The sequence below is a fragment of the Triticum dicoccoides genome, chromosome 2A, assembly GCF_002162155.2.
Source record: "Triticum dicoccoides isolate Atlit2015 ecotype Zavitan chromosome 2A, WEW_v2.0, whole genome shotgun sequence".
Classification (NCBI taxonomy): Eukaryota; Viridiplantae; Streptophyta; class Magnoliopsida; order Poales; family Poaceae; genus Triticum; species Triticum dicoccoides.
In genome coordinates this window covers 327,220,062-327,240,290 of record NC_041382.1, presented here as the reverse complement: position 1 = coordinate 327,240,290, position 20,229 = coordinate 327,220,062, and the positions used below count along the sequence as shown (strand labels likewise).

At 50.8% G+C, this 20,229-nt stretch overlaps 1 protein-coding gene across 1 annotated transcript; it reads right to left on the bottom strand.

Moving 5' to 3' along the window:
- Positions 1–1,984: 1,984 nt before the first annotated feature.
- Positions 1,985–3,179, bottom strand: LOC119359355. The gene is made up of 4 exons (XM_037625583.1): positions 2,967–3,179; positions 2,623–2,875; positions 2,343–2,495; positions 1,985–2,259 (listed from the first exon to the last, which is right to left on the bottom strand). The coding sequence occupies exons 1-4, from the start codon at positions 3,009–3,011 to the stop codon at positions 2,015–2,017; spliced, it is 696 nt and encodes a 231-aa protein (XP_037481480.1). The 5' UTR covers positions 3,012–3,179; the 3' UTR covers positions 1,985–2,014.
- Between the last annotated feature and the right edge of the window lie 17,050 nt (positions 3,180–20,229).

The following is a 20,229-nucleotide window of genomic DNA, read 5'->3' as shown; positions in this document are numbered from 1 at the left end:
CTTTTCACTCACAACTCCGATTGAGGTGATTCCAAAGCCCGCATCTTTGTCTTGTCGAGAACGTTTTGATGGGATCATTTTCACCATGTGGAAACATTTTTAAAATGACCATTTTGCCCCTGCCCTTATTCAGCCCCCTCCGAGAGAGAACGTTTTCCAGCGATTCTCTCCGCGAGCTTCTTGTACTTCCTATCAGTGAATCCATCCACCCCAAGCAAGCCACACCCTTCATTTGCATGAGTGCAATGCAATATCATGGTTTATTTATTTGAACTTATTTAAAATATTGCATTAGCTATGTATGATTTGTTCATGGCATTTCTTGGAGTTGTTGTGATCTTGCTACTGCCATGATGTTATTTGGATCACTAGGACTAATGCTTACAGATGGTGGATGACATGTGGTCATTGGATTATTAGTGGCTTATATTTTTTTGATATATGATATTATGCTTTGGAGTATTATTTTGGAATTGATGCTATCATGTGGATCTTAGGTTAATATCTTGATATTGTTATTGGATTAGTAGCATCATAGTCTTTGGATTCATCATGGTCTTAGTAGTATGCTACCCTTGGGGTTTATTATGAGGTGACTATATTATTCTCTGGATTATTTGTTGGATATTGTTATAACTTGGATTACAGGTTGATAGATGATATTGGAGTATCAGTTATCACAAATCTATCTTTGGGGACAAATTTCGTCATTTCGTTGGTCAGGTGCCACTGACCCGGGCTTTTCTAGTGCAACCACATTTTCCTTTTATGGGAAGGCCCTAATGCGGTTTATTGTTGTGCCTCTCGCCGGTGCCTCCAACTAGGTAAGGTTATACGTGTGCGCTACCCTGATCAGGTAGGCCAGTATAAGCCTTGTGTGCCCAAGTTGTTTGCACGGTTTTGTCCCCATTTGGGACCGTTTTTGCTTTGCCACGACGGTGGCCGTTGGATCTCCAGAGTGGCATCGGGGCCACCGATGACTTAGACCAAAGGAGAGTTGGTCGAAGTGGCGGGAGAGTGTCATGGCAGTAGATCAGTTTTGTCGGAACATCGTTGGTCCACCAGAATGGGAGTACAAGGCCATGGGTTTTGTGATGTGGGTACAGTGTGTTAACCTCTTCAGAGTGTGTGTTTAATCTATCGATAGTCGCGTCCACGGTCATGGGCATAGTTCGTACTAGGTAACACCGTTCGATCAACACTCACATGACAGAATGACTTATAGGTGACTTATATGTTGATGCTATGAGCATTAACAGTTTGGCAGGATGTTGATGATGATGTAGGGATGATCTCGAGGATGATCATTCAGTTTGCGATGTGGTCACGCGGTGATCACATGGAGGTATTGATCACAAGGTGATCGAGGAGATTTATTGCTTGGCCGAGTAGCCAAGAGTGAGATGGTTCTTGAGATGTTGGTTCATCAGTATTCTAGTAGTATCATATCATGCTTAGTTATTATTTCCACATCATAGTAGTTGTTAATAGCTTAACCTGTTAAATGCTATGTTATTGTCTTGCCTTGATGTTTTGCTTGTGAGCTTGCAAGTACATTCAATATACTGACCTGGCGTGTCATGCCAGATTTCAGGTGATGCCGTGATTGATCATTTGTCAAAGTTTCCGTACGTGTGAGCTAGATCGTGTCCCAGCCAGAGTCCCTGCGGAGTGGAGTTCACCACATTCGTCGTTGTTCCGCTCTACGAGTTGTTCCGCTGCTAGCATAAAGCTACCTTAGCATGTGTACTGTCACCGTGCTGATGTGATCCTTTGTAATATCAGACCCTTGTATTCATTATCCTTTGTAATAAGAGTTGAGTTATTCTATGTCAAGCAGTGTCGTATTTCAGAAGACTTGATCTTTGGGCTGGAATACGGGATGCTCCTGTTCCTCTGAGTCGGGGTGCCACAATTTCTCTTTAAACTTGCATACAAATGGGGTATGCATGTCTATTCTATGAACATAATAATTCAAATAATGATATTTCGAGCACATACAGTTGAACATAATTTAAAAGCCACAATTTATTAAATTCAAGTAAAGGTAAAAATTCTCCTTCAGCAAGTACCTGGGCAAAGATACCAGGTCAAAAAAGGCAAAAGTTGCCAGTGAAATCCACTCTGCAGCACGCCCTGAAAGTACCAGCAACCTTTGTTGCACTAGTAGTTCAAGCGCCTGCTTATTGTTGCCGAGAACAGGGTGGTTCTCATCAGTCTCGTTTAAGCCCAGCCGTTTAAGCTGACGCCAAAGGTCCTCTGAAACGTGTTTGTCAAAAATCAGTAATATCAAACGATAAAACCTCTTGACTACTGCGAGAAAAAGAACCAGCAATCCCTACCTTCAGAGATCTTGCCACCAGCGACATGAACAATGCTTATGACAACAAAAGCAAATCCAGACACATGGGCACGCTCCTTATCCTCGACATACTTGCTGTACACCTCAGGGTCCAGCTTACTTACCAGGACGTAGCTCTTTGCGTCCTGATTACCTAAACACAGCTCGAGGTCATTCTTAAGCTCAACCACTTTCTACCTTACTACATCATCAGCAAAGATCCAGGCTGCCGTGTGGGCGACGACATTGCAAGATCTAAAGAAGAAGAAAAGCAAGCTTACTGGGCTGCTGGGAGGAGGGGCGTCCAGAGCGGGTGGACGTGGAGCGGGTCCTCTGGAGCTCCCTCATCTCATAGCCGAAGGTCGCGGCAAGCCTGTCCCCAGTCTCCTTGATGACGAGCGCAGGGAGCGCTCGCTGGCGGTAGTTCTTGGTGATGATCTGCGTGAGCTCCTCCCGCTTGATGGGGCAGCCGGAGTTCTGGTGCGTCTTGAAGAGCGCGTAGCGCATCACCTCGGCCACCAGCTTGTCCTTCTCCTGCAGGGCCCGGTTTGGGCGGATAAAAACGTCGAACACCTTGCGTGCGGAGGACGAACTGGGAAACGGGGAGGAGCAGGGTGTGGCGTACCTCCGTGGAGATGTCGACCTGGGCGAGTTCGTCGCTGGTCGCCATGCGATCCAAGAACTGTATGACGGAGAGGAGAGCGAGAGGGATTGCGGCGATTTGGGGCGGAGCAGAAGAACCCTAGGCTCGCAGTAAGCGGTTTGTTTTCGTGGTAGAGTGGCGCGAGGGAGACACGGCGGGAAACTGAACCGAGCGGATGGAGGGAGCGGAGACGCGCCCGCGCTAGAGCTTTAGAGGATAAAGGGACAGAGGTATCCTCAGCCTATCTCTAATTCTGATGCTCGCATTTATTTTTGTATTTATTTTAGGATTTAAGTAGGATGTGCATATGTGCGTTTATAGGGATAAGTATATGCCCGTATGTATAAGTGCTTAAGTCTGCACTGATGTTCAAAAAAACTCCAACGCGCGACCCTAAATGGTCCGGCCGCGGACCGTCGTTTATTTTTCGTCCGCTTTTTCCGTCCCAAAATTGGGTCGTGTTTGCTGTCGAACAAACATGCGCGAGCGGGTGCGGCGCGCGCCCTAGTCCTCCCTCGCCCGTCAATCGTGGACAAAGCCACTTTTCTCTTCCCTTTCTCTTCCCTCCTTCCCTGCCATCGCCACCGCCACCCCCATTCCCGGCCGCGTTGCCTTCTATCAAGGTCATCGGCCCCACAACCACGCCATGTCATAGCCGCCCCACGCACGCGTTTCGGTACAATTTTTTTGCCGGCGTTCGTGGTTCCTTGTTGCCGGTGGGAGAGAAGCTACGGCCGCCATCGCCGTTCGTTGACCCCAACAACTTTTGGCAGGCGCTGCATTGCGGTAGCACGCCCACCCCATCAGCACCAATGTTGTGTCGTTTAATCGACTTGCTCTTTCCGGCCGCCTCTCCACCACGCCCGCAAGGTGTTCGACCCGTCGCTCACAAGGTATCATGGATAGCGGCGATGAGTTTTTCTTTCACAACTCCATTTGTTCATCGGATGATTCGTACTCAGATGATAAAGAGCTTGTGGCGGTTGCATTGGTCGTCCACGACCACTTTAATAGGAAGTGGCCTCGGTACATGGGATCAATCCCCGGCCATGTTCCAGCCTTGAACCACAATAGGGAGAGAGGCTACACCCTTCTCTACGCCGATTACTTTGAGAACATCGCTCTTTTCAAACCTCACAAATTTTGCCGCCGTTTTCGTATGGCGAGACATGTGTTCAATCGTATTCGGGAGGAGTGGTAGCATATGACCCATACTTCGAGTGCAAAGAGGATGCCCTTGGCAAGCTTGGATTCTCTTCTTAGTTCTTACCTGAAATGCACTATGGCCATCCACATGCTTGCATATGGAATTCATGGTGATATTATGGATGAGTATGTATGTATGAGTGAGTCCACATGTCTCCTCTCAATGTATAGCTTTTGCAAGGCCGTGGTGGCAATGTTCGGCCCTGAGTACCTGAGAGAGCCAACTGCCACTGATACAGAGAGGTTGTTGGCGATCAATGCCAAGAGGGGCTTGCCGGGCATGCTTGGTAGTATTGGTTGTATGCACTGGAAGTGGAAGAACTATCCATTTGCTTGGCAGGGGCATTACAAGGGGCATGTGAAAGGTGCTACTGTCATACTTGAAGCGGTGGCTTCACAAGATCTGTGGATATGGCATTCTTTTTTGGGCATGGTTGGTTCTCACAATGATATCAGTGTTCTTTAGCATTCTCCAATGTTCGCAAGGCTTGCAGAAGGCCAGTCGCCAGAGCTCAACTTTGACGTCAATGGCCACCAGTACAACAAGGGATGTTACCTTGCTGATGGTATCTATCCACAGTGGTTCAGTCTTGTGAAGACCATATCCAATCTGCAAGGAGAGAAGAGACAGAGGTTTGCCCAAATGCAGGAGAGTGCTAGGAAGGTTGTGGAGCATGCTTTCGGTGCACTTCAGTCTCGATGGGGTATCGTTCGGAACACTGCATTGACATGGAGCACGTAGAAGCTTTGGGAGGTAATGAGTGTTTGTGTGATCATGCACAACATTATCGTGGAGGATGAGCGTGATGAAAGCATCTACGGCCAAGGTTTTGATTTCCAGGGTGAAAATGTCGAGCCTGAGCAGCCACCTCCTGCAACCTTCGAACAGTTTGTCCATTTTCATCATGAATTGCGGGATTGGCGTACTCATGTCCAGCTCTAGGATGACTTGGTTGAGCACATGTGGACTCACATTGGCAACCAGTAGATCTATCAATTTAATTTATTTTCATGCAAACACATTTCGATTTGGGCTGCAAGACTATTTGATATTGTTTTCTTTCGATTGGGTCATAAGACTATTTCGGGCGTATAACAATTTGCTATGTTTGATTTGTACCATTTGATATGCTTCATTTTACTGTGCTGGTAGAACGGACGAGATGCGGCCGCACGTTGGCCGCACGGCCGCCGCATCCAGAAATCCGGGTGGACACGGCCCCATTGCCACCCCCAAACGAATGAAAAGTGGACAAAACAGACGTCCATTTGGGATTGTGCGTTGAAGTTGGCCTTAAAACTACAAACTCTAAAACTAGGACAAGAGTCAAAAAAGGCATTTTAAGGGTTCATTTTAGATACGGCCGAACAAATACTGTAAAACTTGGATAAGAGCTCCTTCCTCCAGCCCAGCCAGCGCCCGCCCCTTCCCCCAGCCAACCGCGCCGGCCGCTCCGGTCGCGACTAGCCCCGTCGATACCGGCCTCGCCTCGTCCCCGCCGGCCGCGTCGGGAGGATTTTGGTGGCTAGGTTGAGGTCATGGGAGGCCACGACGAGGTCGAGCTCGTCTAATTCCAACCGACGACGATCGATTCCGGCGTCTATCGGTCTTTCTAGGTGTGCGGTGACGAAATCCGGCGAGTTTCAGGCAGATTCCGCGAAATTCCGTGGCGGCGTGTTTGCTCCGACGAGGTTTGACCATTATATAGGCCCCCCTTAGGTCGGCCTTCCAATATTCAAATATAAGTGTCTCGGGTGTGGATTTTTGGCGCCCTTTAAAAAAATTACGGGTTGGACCATTTTTACGGTTTCTGTTCTCGACACTTTTTTCAACCAAAACCTTAAAACGCAAAAATTATAAGGGTTTGACCACTTTTAGGGGGTATGCTATCTCTAGCAAACCCCTTAACCCGCGGAACTGAAAACACATTTTTCAGTTCGTGAAAAACGCATTTTAAGAGCACCTTGTCGGGGATATCTAGCGACATATGCCAAGGGTGGCTTATCATGGATGGGGACAGGAGTACGTCAACGGGCCCTGGAAGCGAGAGTGAGTGAGATCTCGAATGCCTATGAGTCTTACCCAGGTTCGGGGCTCTCCGTGGAGATAACACCCCTAGTCCTGCTCTGCAGGGTCTCCGCATGATGACTATCGTCAATAGGTGGCTACAAGGTTGCTCCTTGAGATGTTCGGCTAGAGGAGGAAGAAGGGCAAGGCTAGTTCATTTGCCTCTCTAGCTATGTGAGTGTATGATGGCTAGGGTCCTGAACCCTTTGCATGGGTGAACCTGGGGGGTTTATATATGCCTACCCCCAGGGGTACAATGGTAATCCGTCCGGGTGCAGGACCCGAATGTCAGTGCCTCTTGACGCTGGCTGCTGGGGCCCGCCGCTTGGTGGGTCCCGCCGGCTGCTGTGGACTCGACCGACAGGTAGGGCCCGCCATGTGCGGGCCATGCCGACCGCCTTTTAATGTAGCCTTGCCCTTGGTGACGAAGGCCTCGTCAGGGGTCGCATGGCTACAGTCCCGCCGCCTGGCGGGCGTTTACTGTAGCCACTCTCTGTCTCATCAGATTAATGGTGCGCAGACTCCGAGGGGAGGGAGGGCCGCCTGCTAGAGTTCGGCCCGCCCTCGAGGCCGACTGCTCGGGGTGCGCCGTCTTCTAGTTGCTCGCGGACAGGTAGGGCCCGCCGCCTGCGACGTACCGACCGCCCATCATGGGAGCATGGCCCTAGCTGACGTAGGCTGCGTCACGAGTCGCGTGGCTATAGTGTCGCGCTGGTCGAGGGGTGTCCGCTTGGTACGCCTGCACTGTGGCCACGCTCCTTTGGGATTCGGGGGTGGCAGATGGTCATGTAGCCACGCCCCGTCTCATCATAATAAATGGGCGCAAACTTTGAGGGCACACAGGGCCACCTGCTAGGTGCTGGCTCCTTGAGGCCACCTTCTGAGAGCTCGCCTTCTTCTAGCAGCCGACCCAAGGAGTCGGTCGTTCATCCGGAAGGTGTGAGGGGCTTTGCTAGCCCCGATGTCTTGAAGTGTTATGGGGTGCTGATGAGGCTACCCGTGGTCAATCCCTTCGACAGTAGTCCCCGAAGGTGGTGGGGCGCCGTGGCTCACATCTACGAGCCTCCGCAGCTTCCTACTCCGAGTGGTCTTGTATTCTTGCTTCGTCTGGCATCGGGTGATGTCGCTTGCTAGGAGCCGGCCGCCTGGTGAATTATTGTCATTGTGATGGGCGCCGTGTGGACGTCACCGGGTGCAAGGTCTGCCGCCCGTTGCTCGCTTGCCACGCGGCGCCAGCTAGCCAGGCCGGCCTGCTAGCCCACGCGCACGATGGGACATCGCGTAGGCCTGGGCCCGCCACTACAGGGCCTCGGCGCGCGCGCGGATCCGCTGCGGCTGAGGTGGATGGTTGCCCTTCTCAAGCGCATTAATCGCGCGCCATAAAGGCGCAGAATATGCGGGGTCGTGCAGGGCGTGGGCGTAGTTAATCCCCCGTCCCCACGATGCGTCGTCTGGGCTTCGTCGTTGCCGCCGCGGTTATAAGTAGAGGGAGGGGGCGCGGTAGAACGCACGCGTGCCCCCACCTCGCTCTCCATCTTCTTCCTCCGTCTCCTCTGCTTCCTTGCTGTTGTCGTGCGACCATGCCGTCGAAGCGCCCTGTAGCTTGTCGCCGCTTGACTTCTCTGCACCGCCGCGGCCTCGCCATCGCGTGACCTCGCCGCGCCGCCACCAAGCAACCACAAGCAATGGCTTGAGGCGACTGGGATGGTTCGAACATCCACGACGACCACCTCGAGTTCCTCTGCCAGATGAGGCAACTCCCCTGCACGGTGCACGTGGAGGTGCGGGTTCCCCATGAGAGGGAGATCTCACCGGCACTGAAGGACGGTGAGCGCGTCGCCTTCAGGACTCACTTCCTCTGCGGCTTCGGCCTGCTCGCGAGCGGTTTCTTCCGTTCCTTCCTCCACTTGTACCATCTCCAACCCTAGCACCTCACGCCGAATACGGTGGTGCTGCTCTCCGCCTTCGTTACCCTATGTGAGGGGTACCTCAGCGTCTTGCCCACGATCAAGCTGTGGGGGGAGCTCTTCTACCTCAAGCTCGGCACCGCCGTCAAGGGCGAGGCGGCTCAGTGCGGGGCTTGCGGGGCGGGGCGGCGCACCGGCTCTGGGATCTGCTTCCCGACCCTCGCTCTGCTGGAGTCGGCCAAACTCTATCAGAAGTCATACTTCTACGTCTGGAACATCCACAGGACGCAGGACTACGTCAACTTGCCGGATTATGCAGCCGGCCCACCGGCCGAGCCTCAAAGCAACTGGAAGTTTCGGCCGAAGCCGCTGTTGGCCGCCATCACCACCGCCCTCACCCGGCTCCAAGAAATGACGAAGTCGGAGGGCCTCAGGGCTTCGGGCTTGCTGGCCGCCTTTGTCGAACGCCGGGTGGTGCCTCTCTAGGCCCGGCCTCATCTGATCGGCAACATGAGCGGTCGCCGGGATCCATGCCGGATGTCCACCAAGGCGCTGTCGACTGTGGTGGTGGTCCGGCTTGTCAACTACTTCTCCGACTGCAAGCTTGTCGAAGGGAGCTGGCAGTTCGGCAAGGAGTCGTATAGCTGCACCAACCCGCCGCCTTCGGTTAGTCTCTAATTTTTTTGCTTGTATCAAGCTCTTCGTGCTGCCTGACCGTCTGGCTACGATGCAGCACTTCCCAGGCCAGCTGGCAGTCGACGCGCCAGATCCAGGCCATCAGTACATGGCGGACCGCGCGGAGAGCGATGTGGATGACCCCGAGCTGGGGGCGGTCGTGATGGAGGAGGATGATGCCGCTGGAGGCGGCGATGTGGCAGGCGGAGCCGCATGAGGCGGCATAGGGGACTGGCCGAACGACGATAAGGAGGAAGACGAGCAGCGTTGTGCGCCAGATGCTGGCAGGACAAGCGTCGGCTCCTCGACGGGGCCGACTGGAGCACCCGGTGCGCCAAAGTGACGTGCCAACACCGGGATGTTCGGCAGCCAGCCGTCCAAGAAGGCCAGGGCCATGGTCGCCGCGACCAAGCGGCAAGAGGCTGCGAAGGCGGCGGCCATCCGGAACGGCCCGAAGCAGCGCCCGATGGTGTCCGCATAAGTGTCTTGGTCGCTCTTGTCTTGACCATTTTTGTCTTGTGTTTGCTTCTTCTTAGTTTCTGTTGTCGTGTTGTGTAGGGCTCCACTTTCTTTGTCGCGGGCCCCGTCCGCCTCGGTGATTGGGGTGGCAGACGGCCCCGAAGACGCCCGCCGCATGGACCCGGCCGCCGCCCTTCGGGAGGCGATGGAGAGGAACACACGGGAGGCGCAACAGGAGCAGGACACCGCGGCCCGAGTAGAGGCGATGGACGCGGCACGGGCGGAGGCCTACGCGGCGGCCAAGGCACAGGCCGACACTGCGGCCAAGGAGCAGGCGGACGCAGCAGCCAAGGCGCAGGAGGAGGAGCTAGTTCGCGACAAGGCTCCAAAGGCCACCGGCCCGCAGCAAACGGAGCCGCCGGTGGTGGAGGGCCAGGCGCCGACTAGAGGGGCCGGGGCCGATCAGACGGCCCTGGAAAGGGGAGGAGCCGTTGCCGTAAGCTCAGAGGCGAAAGTGCTTCCGCACGCGCCGATAGCTGGTGAGCAGGGCAGTCGGCCCAAAGCGCCGGAGGTGCCGCCGTCTGGCGGTGAGTTGGTGGTGGGCCAGGTGGTGACGAGTCGCGCTCCCGCGCGTGAGCACCCAGCGCGGGCGGTTTCAGCGCCATGACCGATGGAGGTTGGGGCCGCGGGCTCATCGGCGCCTGACACCGAGGCCACCAGCGTCGCTCCGCCGGACTGGGCATTAGGAGCCGGCTCATGCATCCTCCTCAACACGACGGTAAAGGATGTCTTGGAGCAGTTCAACGCCCATGGCACCACCCTCCTGAAGTCTAGGAACGAGCTGCTGGTGATGCAGACAGCCGTACGGGTATGTTTCTTGTAATCTTGTTTTGATTCTTGTAATCTTCTATGGGGGCGCTTCAGTGCACCCACTAGATGTAGCCCCTGAGTTTTGGGTCGGCTACTGAACAGGCGGGCCAGAACTTCAAGGTGAATTTCTGAGTGCTGAAATGTCTTCTGCTGCAGGATTACCACAATCTGCGTGCGGCCGCCTACAACTCCCAGAACCAGGCGCTGGCCAAGCGGACCACCGACCTGAACCAGAGCCGAGGTATGTAGGACCGTCTTTCAGTGGGGGCGCGCAAGCGCACCCGCTGGGTGTAGCCCCCGAGATTCGGGCCGACTGCTGAGCAGTCGGGCCGGATCTTCCGGCAACTACTTTCTTTTGGTTGATGCTGATATATCTTTTTGTCTTGGTAGAGGCCGCCGCCCAGCTGCGGACACGCGTGGCCGAGCTCGAGACTGAGCTCCGGACCAAGGAGCAGGAGCGCAGCCAGGCCGCCACGGAGTGCGATCGACTGGTGAAGGAGCTGGCAGACCAGGCGGAGAAGCACAAGGCAGAGATCCAGCAGTTGAAGGACGACGAGGCACTCCTCAAGGCCGAGTTCGAGACTCAGCACCCGAACTGGGCCGAGAGAAAGAAGCTGTTGTCGGATGGCTACGGAGTGATTGAGGACATGGTCGACGGTAAGTCATTTCTTCTTTTGTTTTTTTAATCGCTGACTGTTGCAGGAGCCTGCTTCTAAACTCTTTAATCTTCTTTTTTGGACATAATTTCTTCCAGGTCGTTCCGTTGCTGTCTGCCAGGCCATCGAGGCGTGGCGCGAGCAGCAGCAGAGGGCGGGCGTGGACATTCCGTCAAACGCGCCCCAGAATCTTGGCGAGCAGCTCCTGGCCATCAAGATGCGCCTTGAGCCAGCTCTTCGTCTGCTCCGCCATCTGTAGCGCGCTGGGTCACAGGTGTTGGCGGGGCTCTGGCCGGATGCTCAGGTCCCTCGCACTCCCAGTCGGACTGCCGACTGGCTAGCTAGAGGTGGTGGTCGAGCGGCTCGAGGCCTGGAAGGGTGCTGTGGCTCGAGCAGGCGCCAACACTGCATTGGAGTTTGCCAAGGCCTGGTATCTGGACCTGGGGCTAGTGCAACTGGCCACTTTCCAGCAGGAGGCTAGACCCGAGCTGGAGGCGGTGCACGAGGAGCTCGTCAAGCGTGCGGCGGCAATCGCCGAGTACGCCGACACCGACGTCTTTATCCCTGAGCGGGACGAAGACAATGCTGAGGTGCCGCCCAACTGGTTCGGACTGAACCCGGAGGAGGAGGAGGACTCGGCGGAGGAGATCGCCTCCAGCAACGAGGGTGAAGAAGATGAGGACGAGGAAGGCGAAGACGTCGCACCGGATGACGGAACGACCAGCCAGCCTCTGCCTGACTGGGCTTCAACCAGTGAGTCGTGGGAGAACGCCTCGACTGCTGCCGATGCCGACCAAGCCGAGACCTGCCAGTCAGATGCTCCACCAGCCGGCGCCTATGCCTCTGCCGACCTATCCATGCCGCCTGCAGTGCCCCTGGTCTAGGCGGCCATTTATCTTTCAAGTTTTTCCTATCTTGTACTTTGAATGAACAAGTTAAATTTGCGCAGTTCCACCCACTGGGGGTGTTATTCAAAACTCAGTTGAATGCTGGCCACGGGCCTTTTGCTTATGTGAATAATCGTATTCTCGCACATGCTTGTGCTCTTGCAGGGTTCTGGCTTGGTTTTGCCTTTGATCTTTTTGACTTTTTTTCTCTTGCGGCTTTCCTTTGGCCGCTCCCTTGCCAGCCTCACAGCTGCTTTGTGGTCTGTGGCCGGGTCAGGGACTTGGCCGTTTAGGATAGACAAGTTACTTTGGCTGTCTAGAACGTAGCTAGTCAAGCGAGAAGTCGGCCAGCCGGCTACTCTGTAGCCGGACGAGTGAGGCAAGCAGCTGGCTTGGCCTATACTGGCGTTCTTCCTTAGTCATTTTTCGTGTGGACATCATTTCCTGCCTTTAGCTCTTATCAACCAGACAGTCGCTCTATGGGTTGTGGCTTATGGCAAGAGAGGGATTAGATGTTGGCACACTACTTGGCCGACTGCAGGCGGTACCAGCATAGGCCAAGGAGGCGAGCCCCCAGGCCGGCTGACTAGACCCGGTGCAGGGCGAAAGAATGAAATAATACATTCATAGACAAATCTTATCATACAGATAAAAAGGTAGCCCCCGAGTGCTCCTCGGGGGACCTGTTGTCTTTGCTTAATACAAAAGGTAGCGTGGTACATACCGCATTAACTGTAAAATGGACGGAGAAGATTCGCGTTCCATGGGCGCTCTGTTTCCTTGCCGGAATCGTTCCTCTTGTGTGCCCTGGGCTTCTGTGCGTTGATGAGGTAGTAGGAGTCGTTGCCGAGGGCCTTGCTGATGATGAAAGACCCCTCCCAAGGAGTCGAGAGCTTGTGTTGGCCGGCTATTCGTTGGATCAGCCAGAGCACAAGGTCCCCTTCACGGAAGGATCGTGGCCTCACCTTCCGGTTGTGGTAGCGGCACAGGCTCTACTGGTAGATGGCGAACCGGCTGAGTGCTAGCAGCCGGGCCTCTTCTAGCAGGTCGACGCCGTCTTCTCGTGCTTCCTTCGCTTCTGCCTCCGTATACATGGTGACGCGAGGCAAGTCAAACTCGATGTCAGTTGGGATGATGGCCTCGGCCCCGTACACGAGGAAGAAGGGAGTGAAGCCAGTTGCTTTGTTTGCCGTAGTTCGGAGACTCCAAAGGATGGCCGGCAGCTCCTCGATCCAGCAGCCGACCGAGCGCTCCAGCGGCTCGACCAGTCGGGTCTTGATGGCGGACATGATGAGGCCGTTTGCTCGCTCCACCTATCCGTTTGACTGCGAGAGGGCAACAGGCACTAAGTCCAGTCGGATGCCTTGCGTCGCGCAGAAACAAGCCAAGGCGCCTTTGGCGAAGTTTGTGCCGTTGTCGGTGATGATGCTGTGCGGGACGCCATACCGCACGGTGATATCCGTGATGAAGGTCACATCAGTCGAACCATTCAGCTTCTTGATTGGATTTGCCTCAATCCACTTCGTGAACTTGTCCACGGCGACCAGCAGATGGGTGTAGGGTTTAAAGTATGTCTAGAGGGGGGGGTGATTAGACTACTTGACCAAATAAAAATCTAGCCTTTTCCCAATTTTAGTTCTTGGCAGATTTTAGCTATCTTAGCACAAGTCAAGCAATCTCCACACAATTCAAGCAAGCATGCAAAAGAGTATATGAGCAGCGGAAAGTAAAGCACGCAACTTGCAAGAATGTAAAGAGAAGGGTTTGGAGGATTCAAACGCAATTGGAGACACGAATGTTTTTGTCGTGGTTCCGATAGGTGGTGCTATCGTACATCCACGTTGATGGAGATTTCAACCCACGGAGGGTAACAGTTGCGCGAGTCCACGGAGGGCTCCACCCACGAAGGGTCCACGAAGAAGCAACCTTGTCTATTCCATCACGGCCGTCGCCCACGAAGGACTTGCCTCACTAGCGATAGATCTTCACGAAGTAGGCGATCTCCTTGCCCTTGCAAACTCCTTGGTTCAACTCCACAATCTTGTCGGAGGCTCCCAAGTGACACCTAGCCAATCTAGGAGACACCACTCTCCAAGAAGTAACAAATGGTGTGTTGATGATGAACTCCTTGCTCTTGTGCTTCAAATGATAGTCTCCCCAACACTCAACTCTCTCTCTCACAGGATTTGGATTTGGTGGAAAGAAGATTTGAGTGGAAAGCAACTTGGGGAAGGCTAGAGATCAAGATTCATATGGTTGGAATGGAATATCTTGACCTCAACACAAGTGTAGGTGGTTCTCTCTCAGAAAATGTGTATTGGAAGTGTAGGTTTGTTCTGATGGCTCTCTCCACGAATGATGAGTGGGTGGAGGGGTATATATAGCCTCCACACAAAATCTAACCGTTACACACAATTTGCCAAACTCGGTGGGACCGAATGGTTAAACTTGGTCGGACCGATTCAGCAAACCTAATGACCGTTAGGATTTTCGGTGTGACTGAGATGCAACTCGGTAGGACCGATATGGTTAGGGTTAGGGCATAACGTAATCTCAGTGTGACCGATTACACAAACTCGGTAGGACCGATTTTGGTAATAAGCTAACCAGAGAGTTGGTCAGGTAAACTCGGTGGGACCGATTCGCTCATCTCGGTGAGACCGAAGTGTTACAAAAGGGAAACAGAGAGCTTACATTGCAATCTCGGTGGCATCGATCGCTCATCTCGGTAAGACCGAAACGTTACGAAGGGAAACAGAGAGATTACAATCCCATCTCGGTGAGACCGAGATCCCTAGCAGTGAGACCGATTTGCCTAGGGTTTGTGGCAGTGGCTATGGCATTTGAAACTCGGTGGCGCCGGATAGAAAGAATCGGTGGGGCCAAGTTTGACTTTTGGTTTAGGTCATATGTGGATGTGGGAAGGTAGTTGAGGGTTTTGGAGCATATCACTAAGCATTTTGAGCAAGCAAGCCATTAAGAAACACCTCATCCCTCCTTGATAGTATTGGCTTTTCCTATAGACTCAATGTGATCTTGGATCACTAAAATATAAAATGTAGAGTCTTGAGCTTCAAGCTTGAGCCAAACTTTTTGTCCTTAGAATTTTGAGGGATCCACTTTCCTCATCCATGCCATGCCATTCATTGAGCTTTTCCTGAAATATTAATCTTGGAATAATGTTAGCTCAATGATCTATATGTTGTTAGGAATTACCAAAACCACCCAGGGATAGTTGCACTTTCAATCTCCCCCTTTTTGGTAATTGATGACAACATATAGATCAAATCTTCGACAAATGATAATAAGAGTGAAAGATATTGTCGCTTTGAGAAGTATGTGAAAAGCAAGAGCTCCCCCTAAATTTGTGCATATCTTAAGATTTGCTTTGGACTGCAAATGCACAATGAGTTAGGATCATGGGTTACTCTTCCATGTCACATACATCTTGGTGGAGCGCTCAAAATAATAAAGATTGAATACATGCACTCATCACCAAGCAAAGTGAATGATCATATAAGGATAAGTAAGATAATATCATCTAACAAGCATAAGTGTAGCTTATGATCAACCACATGATCATCAATGTCTCACAGATAATAGCATAGTATCTGAAGCAATCAAAAGACAAACAAAGTTCAACCATCAAAGCAAGAGAATAAAAAGCAACGCTCTCTCTCTCGAAGCCTATGATCTATACATGTTTCTCCCCCTTTGGCAACAAGTTACCAAAAAGTTCATAGAAAATGCATAGCACTAAAACATCTCTCAAGCTTGGTCTTTAGGTGGTGGTGTCCGGAGAAATCCAAGAACGAAGGCTTCAGTCGAAGTAGATGGAGCTGATGGAGTAGGTGCCGGAGCTGGTGGCACTGAAGCTGTAGCTGGTGCAGATGACGTGGCTCTGGTGTCTGGAACAGGCACTGCAGCAGACCTCTGAGCTCTAGGCACTCTGGCAAATGCATCAGTGGTTGTCTTGCCCTTCCTCTCCTGCATATCATCTTGAAGTTGCTCCACAACATACTGAATCTCAGTTACCTTCGCATCCAAGTCATAGAATTTTTGCTCCACGATTCTTTCCAAGCTCTCCTGGTTTTGAGTCAGGGTGGCCAGTCCCTTCTCAATCCTCAGAGTGGATGCAATCAGGTAGACAAGCTAATCTTGCTTGCTCTTTAGGAGATACCGAGATGCTTCTTAAGTAGTTGGCATCCTTGCAGCTTTTTCTGTTTTTGCCTTCTCTCTCTTGGCTTGTGCTTGTACTGAGGATGGTTCATCTTCATCCATAACCACTTGGTTGTCCTCAAAATCAGGATAGAGAACAAAGTGTTCCTTATCTAACAGATATTTTCCTGTGCCCATCTCTGAGTTAATCAACTCCTGAATTTGTGGGGCATATCCACAACTTCTCTTTTGGTCTGCTGCTATCCTCTTGATAGTCTCAACCATGAGGCTCATGACCTTGAATTTCTGTGGCACATCAAATATGTGTAGCAAATTAATTGCATGCCTTCTGATCATGTTGTGGTCACCTGACTTGGGCAAAAGAGTGTGCCTTAGGATCCAGTTGATCGTTGGCAGTCCTGACAGAAGAAAATGGACTGACCCAAACTTGAAAGTCTCAAGAGCTTTGTCTGGGATCTCCTTGTACATCTGTGACATAGAATTGTGATCCATCTTTTTCTTGGCATAAACATCCAAGTCATCTTCACTTTCCTTTGGGGCATTGATCAGATTGGCCCATTCCTCAATAGTTGATTGGTATCTCGTTCCTTTAGACATCCAAACTATTCTACCATCTGGATAGAAATGTGCTGTGGAGTAGAATTGCATAATGAGCTCATCATTCCAGTTTGTGAGCTTCTGCCCAACAAATTCTGCAACTCCACACGCACTGAAGCTTTCATACACTCCAGGATAGTGTTCTTCATTCTCCTTCATGTAGGTCCAGTCGACCCACCTCATATCACACACTATAGGCTTCTTGTCCAACAAGATTGTCTCATAGAAGTCCTGCTGTTCCTTTGTGTGGAACCTGTAATCAACAATAGTCCTTCTCCTGGTGGCATATGGATCTGACTCTCTCCATAGCCTCAACCCTGAGTCTCTCCTGATCTTCATGTTCTCAGTCACAGGATGAGCATCATTGTGGTCTGGAATCTTGGGTTTGAGCTTTCTCAGGACTTGTCCTTCATCATCTTCATCAGCAGCAACTTCAGGCACTGGGGCCTTGTTCTTCTCAGTAGCTGGTATACTCCTGGTATTCCTCTTAGGTGCACTCTTGGGCTTGGAGGCTGCTTTGGGTGCTTCTTTGGGCTTTGATGTTGCAGCCCCTGACTTTATAGCATCACCCATCAACTTTTGTGCCTTGGGTGCTGGTGCAGCAACCTCTTCTTCCTCTTCCTCTTCAGAATCTCTCATGATTGAGGATCTCCCAAGCACTCTAGTAGTGGTCTTTTTGATCCTCTCCTTCCTCTTCTTCCCTTCTGCAGTAGCCTCTTTGGGTTCAGATCCCAAAGGGACTTGAGTAGATGCTCTGGCCTTAGACATTGGAATTCTCTTTGCAGGAACCTTTTGCTTCATGCCTGGCTTGGTGGCAGCAGCAGTGCTATATTCCTTCTTAACCACTTTCTTCTTGGAAGTGGCCTCATCCTCAACTGCCACATAGTCTTCATCCTCGGATTCAGAGGTCTTCTTCTTTCTGGCCCTGGTGGCAGCTTTGGGTAAGTTGCTTGGGGTGCTCCTGCTACCATCATCTAAACTGCTAGAGGGACTAGTGCCCTCACTCAGGTGAACCTGCTCCTCTGACCTATTCTGGCTGTCACTCTAATCAGACATATTGCAAACACTAACAACAGACCTTGTGAATAGATATAGATGAGATAGAGTGGATGAGCATCACAAAATGTAGAGGTTTTTGCAAAAGAATGAGTCAAAAACTTAGTTTTAGTTTTCCACAGAAAGCATTTCAGATCAACTGATTTGTAAACTCGATGATACCGAAGCAGCTGTTGGAACCTAAACTAGTGAACTCGGTCAGACCGAGTCACAGTTCGGTGGCACCGAGACTGCTAGGGTTTCACAAAGTCCTGAACTCGGTCACACCGATTTGCAATTCTCGGTCAGACCGAAAATTACATGTGCAATGGCCTGAGCCGAATCGGTGGTACCAAGTTCCACAACTCGGTGGGTCCGAGATGGTTTCGGCGGGAACCTAACCCTAAATTTTCAATTCAACTCTAATCTACGGAGTGTTTTGACTAGATAAGATCGTTTCAATCGTGGCAAGATTCATGGAAAACACAATGTGCTAGGAATCGGATTGAGGATAGCACAGTGATCAAGTTCATACCCTAGTTCGGCGATGAACTTGCTACGGCGGCAACGACGGGGATGATTCCCGTTGACGGCAGCGGAGACCAGTGGCAGGAGGCGGCTGGCGACGAGGAAGACGATCCGAAGACCCTGGAGGCAGAGCGGGCTAAGCGCGGGTCGAGGAGGTTCGGAAAGTTTTCCAAAATTTGACCCGTGGGTATATATAGCCCGACCCTGTCGGTGTGACCGAGTGGAACAACTCGGTGGCACCGAGATTCATAACTGCAAATAGTTACTGAAACTCGGTATGACCGAAAGGTTCAAATCGTTTGCACCGAGATTGAAAAACTAGATCGACTTAGTGATCTCGGTATGACCAAAATGGATGAATCGGTCAGACCGAAATGCACAAAGAAGTTTTGGAAGTTTAAGTCTATGACGAATCGGGGACTCCGAGTGCTCCTCACACAGAGTGGTTCGAATCTGACTTGATCAAATTTTGTGATGTAGCATGAATAGAGTTTGAGACGAGAAAAGCATAGATAGCTAGAGAGGGTTCTTAGGCATTCTTGTCCATCCACTTGGCAAAAGAAAAGAAAACCAATCAATCAAAACAACAACTGGATGTCCTCGAATGAGTAAAATATGCAATCAACATGCTCACACAATAAAATGGCAATTGAAATATGTGGCAAAGCATGCACAACCAATTCTAGCATCTATCAAACAATTTGCGATGACTAGGTCATCTATATATGAGTATATTGACTTAGGAGTCAAATGAGAACATTTGATCATAGGTCACACTCACCGTTTAAGCACAAGTGGGGTTACCACTTTTACATAAAGCATTGTTGTGTTCACACCATTAGAGTTGCTTTAGCTCAATTCTTAGAGTAAAGCTCCCCCTAGATGTGAGATCCCCCCTAAGAGGGATGAACTAACCTTGGGTTTTGTCGATGATGACTTCATGTAGATGTTGAAGATGTGGATGCTTAATGTTGATGTAGATCATTTGAAGCTATCCATTGGAGTGAGTTGCACTTTCAATACCTACACGGGTTAGTCCCACAAGGAACAAACAAGGATATCCATAGACATAAAGTGATGCACACACAAGATGATGTCTATGAAAGCTTTTAGGTTACCTTGTACCTTGTCTTACCAACAAGAGGGTTTGTGACTCCTTGAACTAGTGCAAGATGTGGAAGTTGATTGCACTTGTTCTTGCCAAGATGATAAGAGTGAAGTATGTTGGCGGAGTCACCCTCAAGAACTCTCTAGTTCTTCTTCTTCGGGATCCACACCATCTTGATGGGAATCCTCGGTGTTGTAGTTGTACTTGATGAAGTGGAACTTGAAATAGTCTTGGGAACCCACTTGACCAAGGCCTTAGGAGCTTCTTCAAATGCATCAATTTCCTCTTGAAGCTCGTCCTTGCCTTTTTGCTTGTGGTCTTGTGGTGGAAGATCATCTTGAGCTTGTGTCCCTTTGAAAGAAGTAGGATCATTCTTATCTTGTTGAGGAACAAACTTTGTCTTGGGGTATTGATCTTCTTCCCACTCAACTCCATTGGCATTGAACTTTCGTTCAAAACCAACACATTGATTCTTCCGATGCCTTCCTTGCTTGCGTACAATTTCCTCGAATTGCTTACTTCTGGCAAGGCTCTTGTAAACACCTTTCTCTATAATTCCCTTCAATAAGCTATTTTCTTGCTCAAGTGTAACTTGGCTAAGAGAATCATTAGTGGAATCAAGAGAACTACTAGAAGCAACAATATTGGATTTAGCATGATTATTGTTACTACTAGAGGAAGAATCTTTCTTGTTCTTGTTACTAGACTTGACTTGAGGCATGTAAGTGGATAAGAGTAAACGCTTGGCAATGTAAGAAGAACTTTTCTTACGAAGATCATCATTGATTGCTTTTAAGAACTCATGCTCTTGCTCAAGGTTGAGCTTTTCAAAGCGTAATTTCTCATGAGTCATTAAAAGTTCTCGATGATCTCCTAAGATAGTTTCATGAGCTAACTTAAGAGTGTTTAGTTCTTTAGTTAGAGACTCAATCTTCTCCTTATCATTGTCATTCGTTTTATCTTGATTAGCATGATTAATTGACGTTTCATCATAGTATTCATCACTAGAGTTGTCAACAAGTAAATCATCATCACCTAACAAGTCATCTTCATCACTATTGAAATCAACA

Excerpts from the sequence above, each read along its gene's own strand:
- LOC119359355 (XM_037625583.1), bottom strand. The coding sequence starts at position 3,011 with ATGGCGACCAGCGACGAACTCGCCCAGGTCGACATCTCCACGGAG. Across the intron at positions 2,876-2,966 it reads AGGTCGACATCTCCACGGAG|GAGAAGGACAAGCTGGTGGC; the intron begins GTACGCCACACC and ends CGGGCCCTGCAG. Across the intron at positions 2,260-2,342 it reads TGGTGGCAAGATCTCTGAAG|AGGACCTTTGGCGTCAGCTT; the intron begins GTAGGGATTGCT and ends AACACGTTTCAG.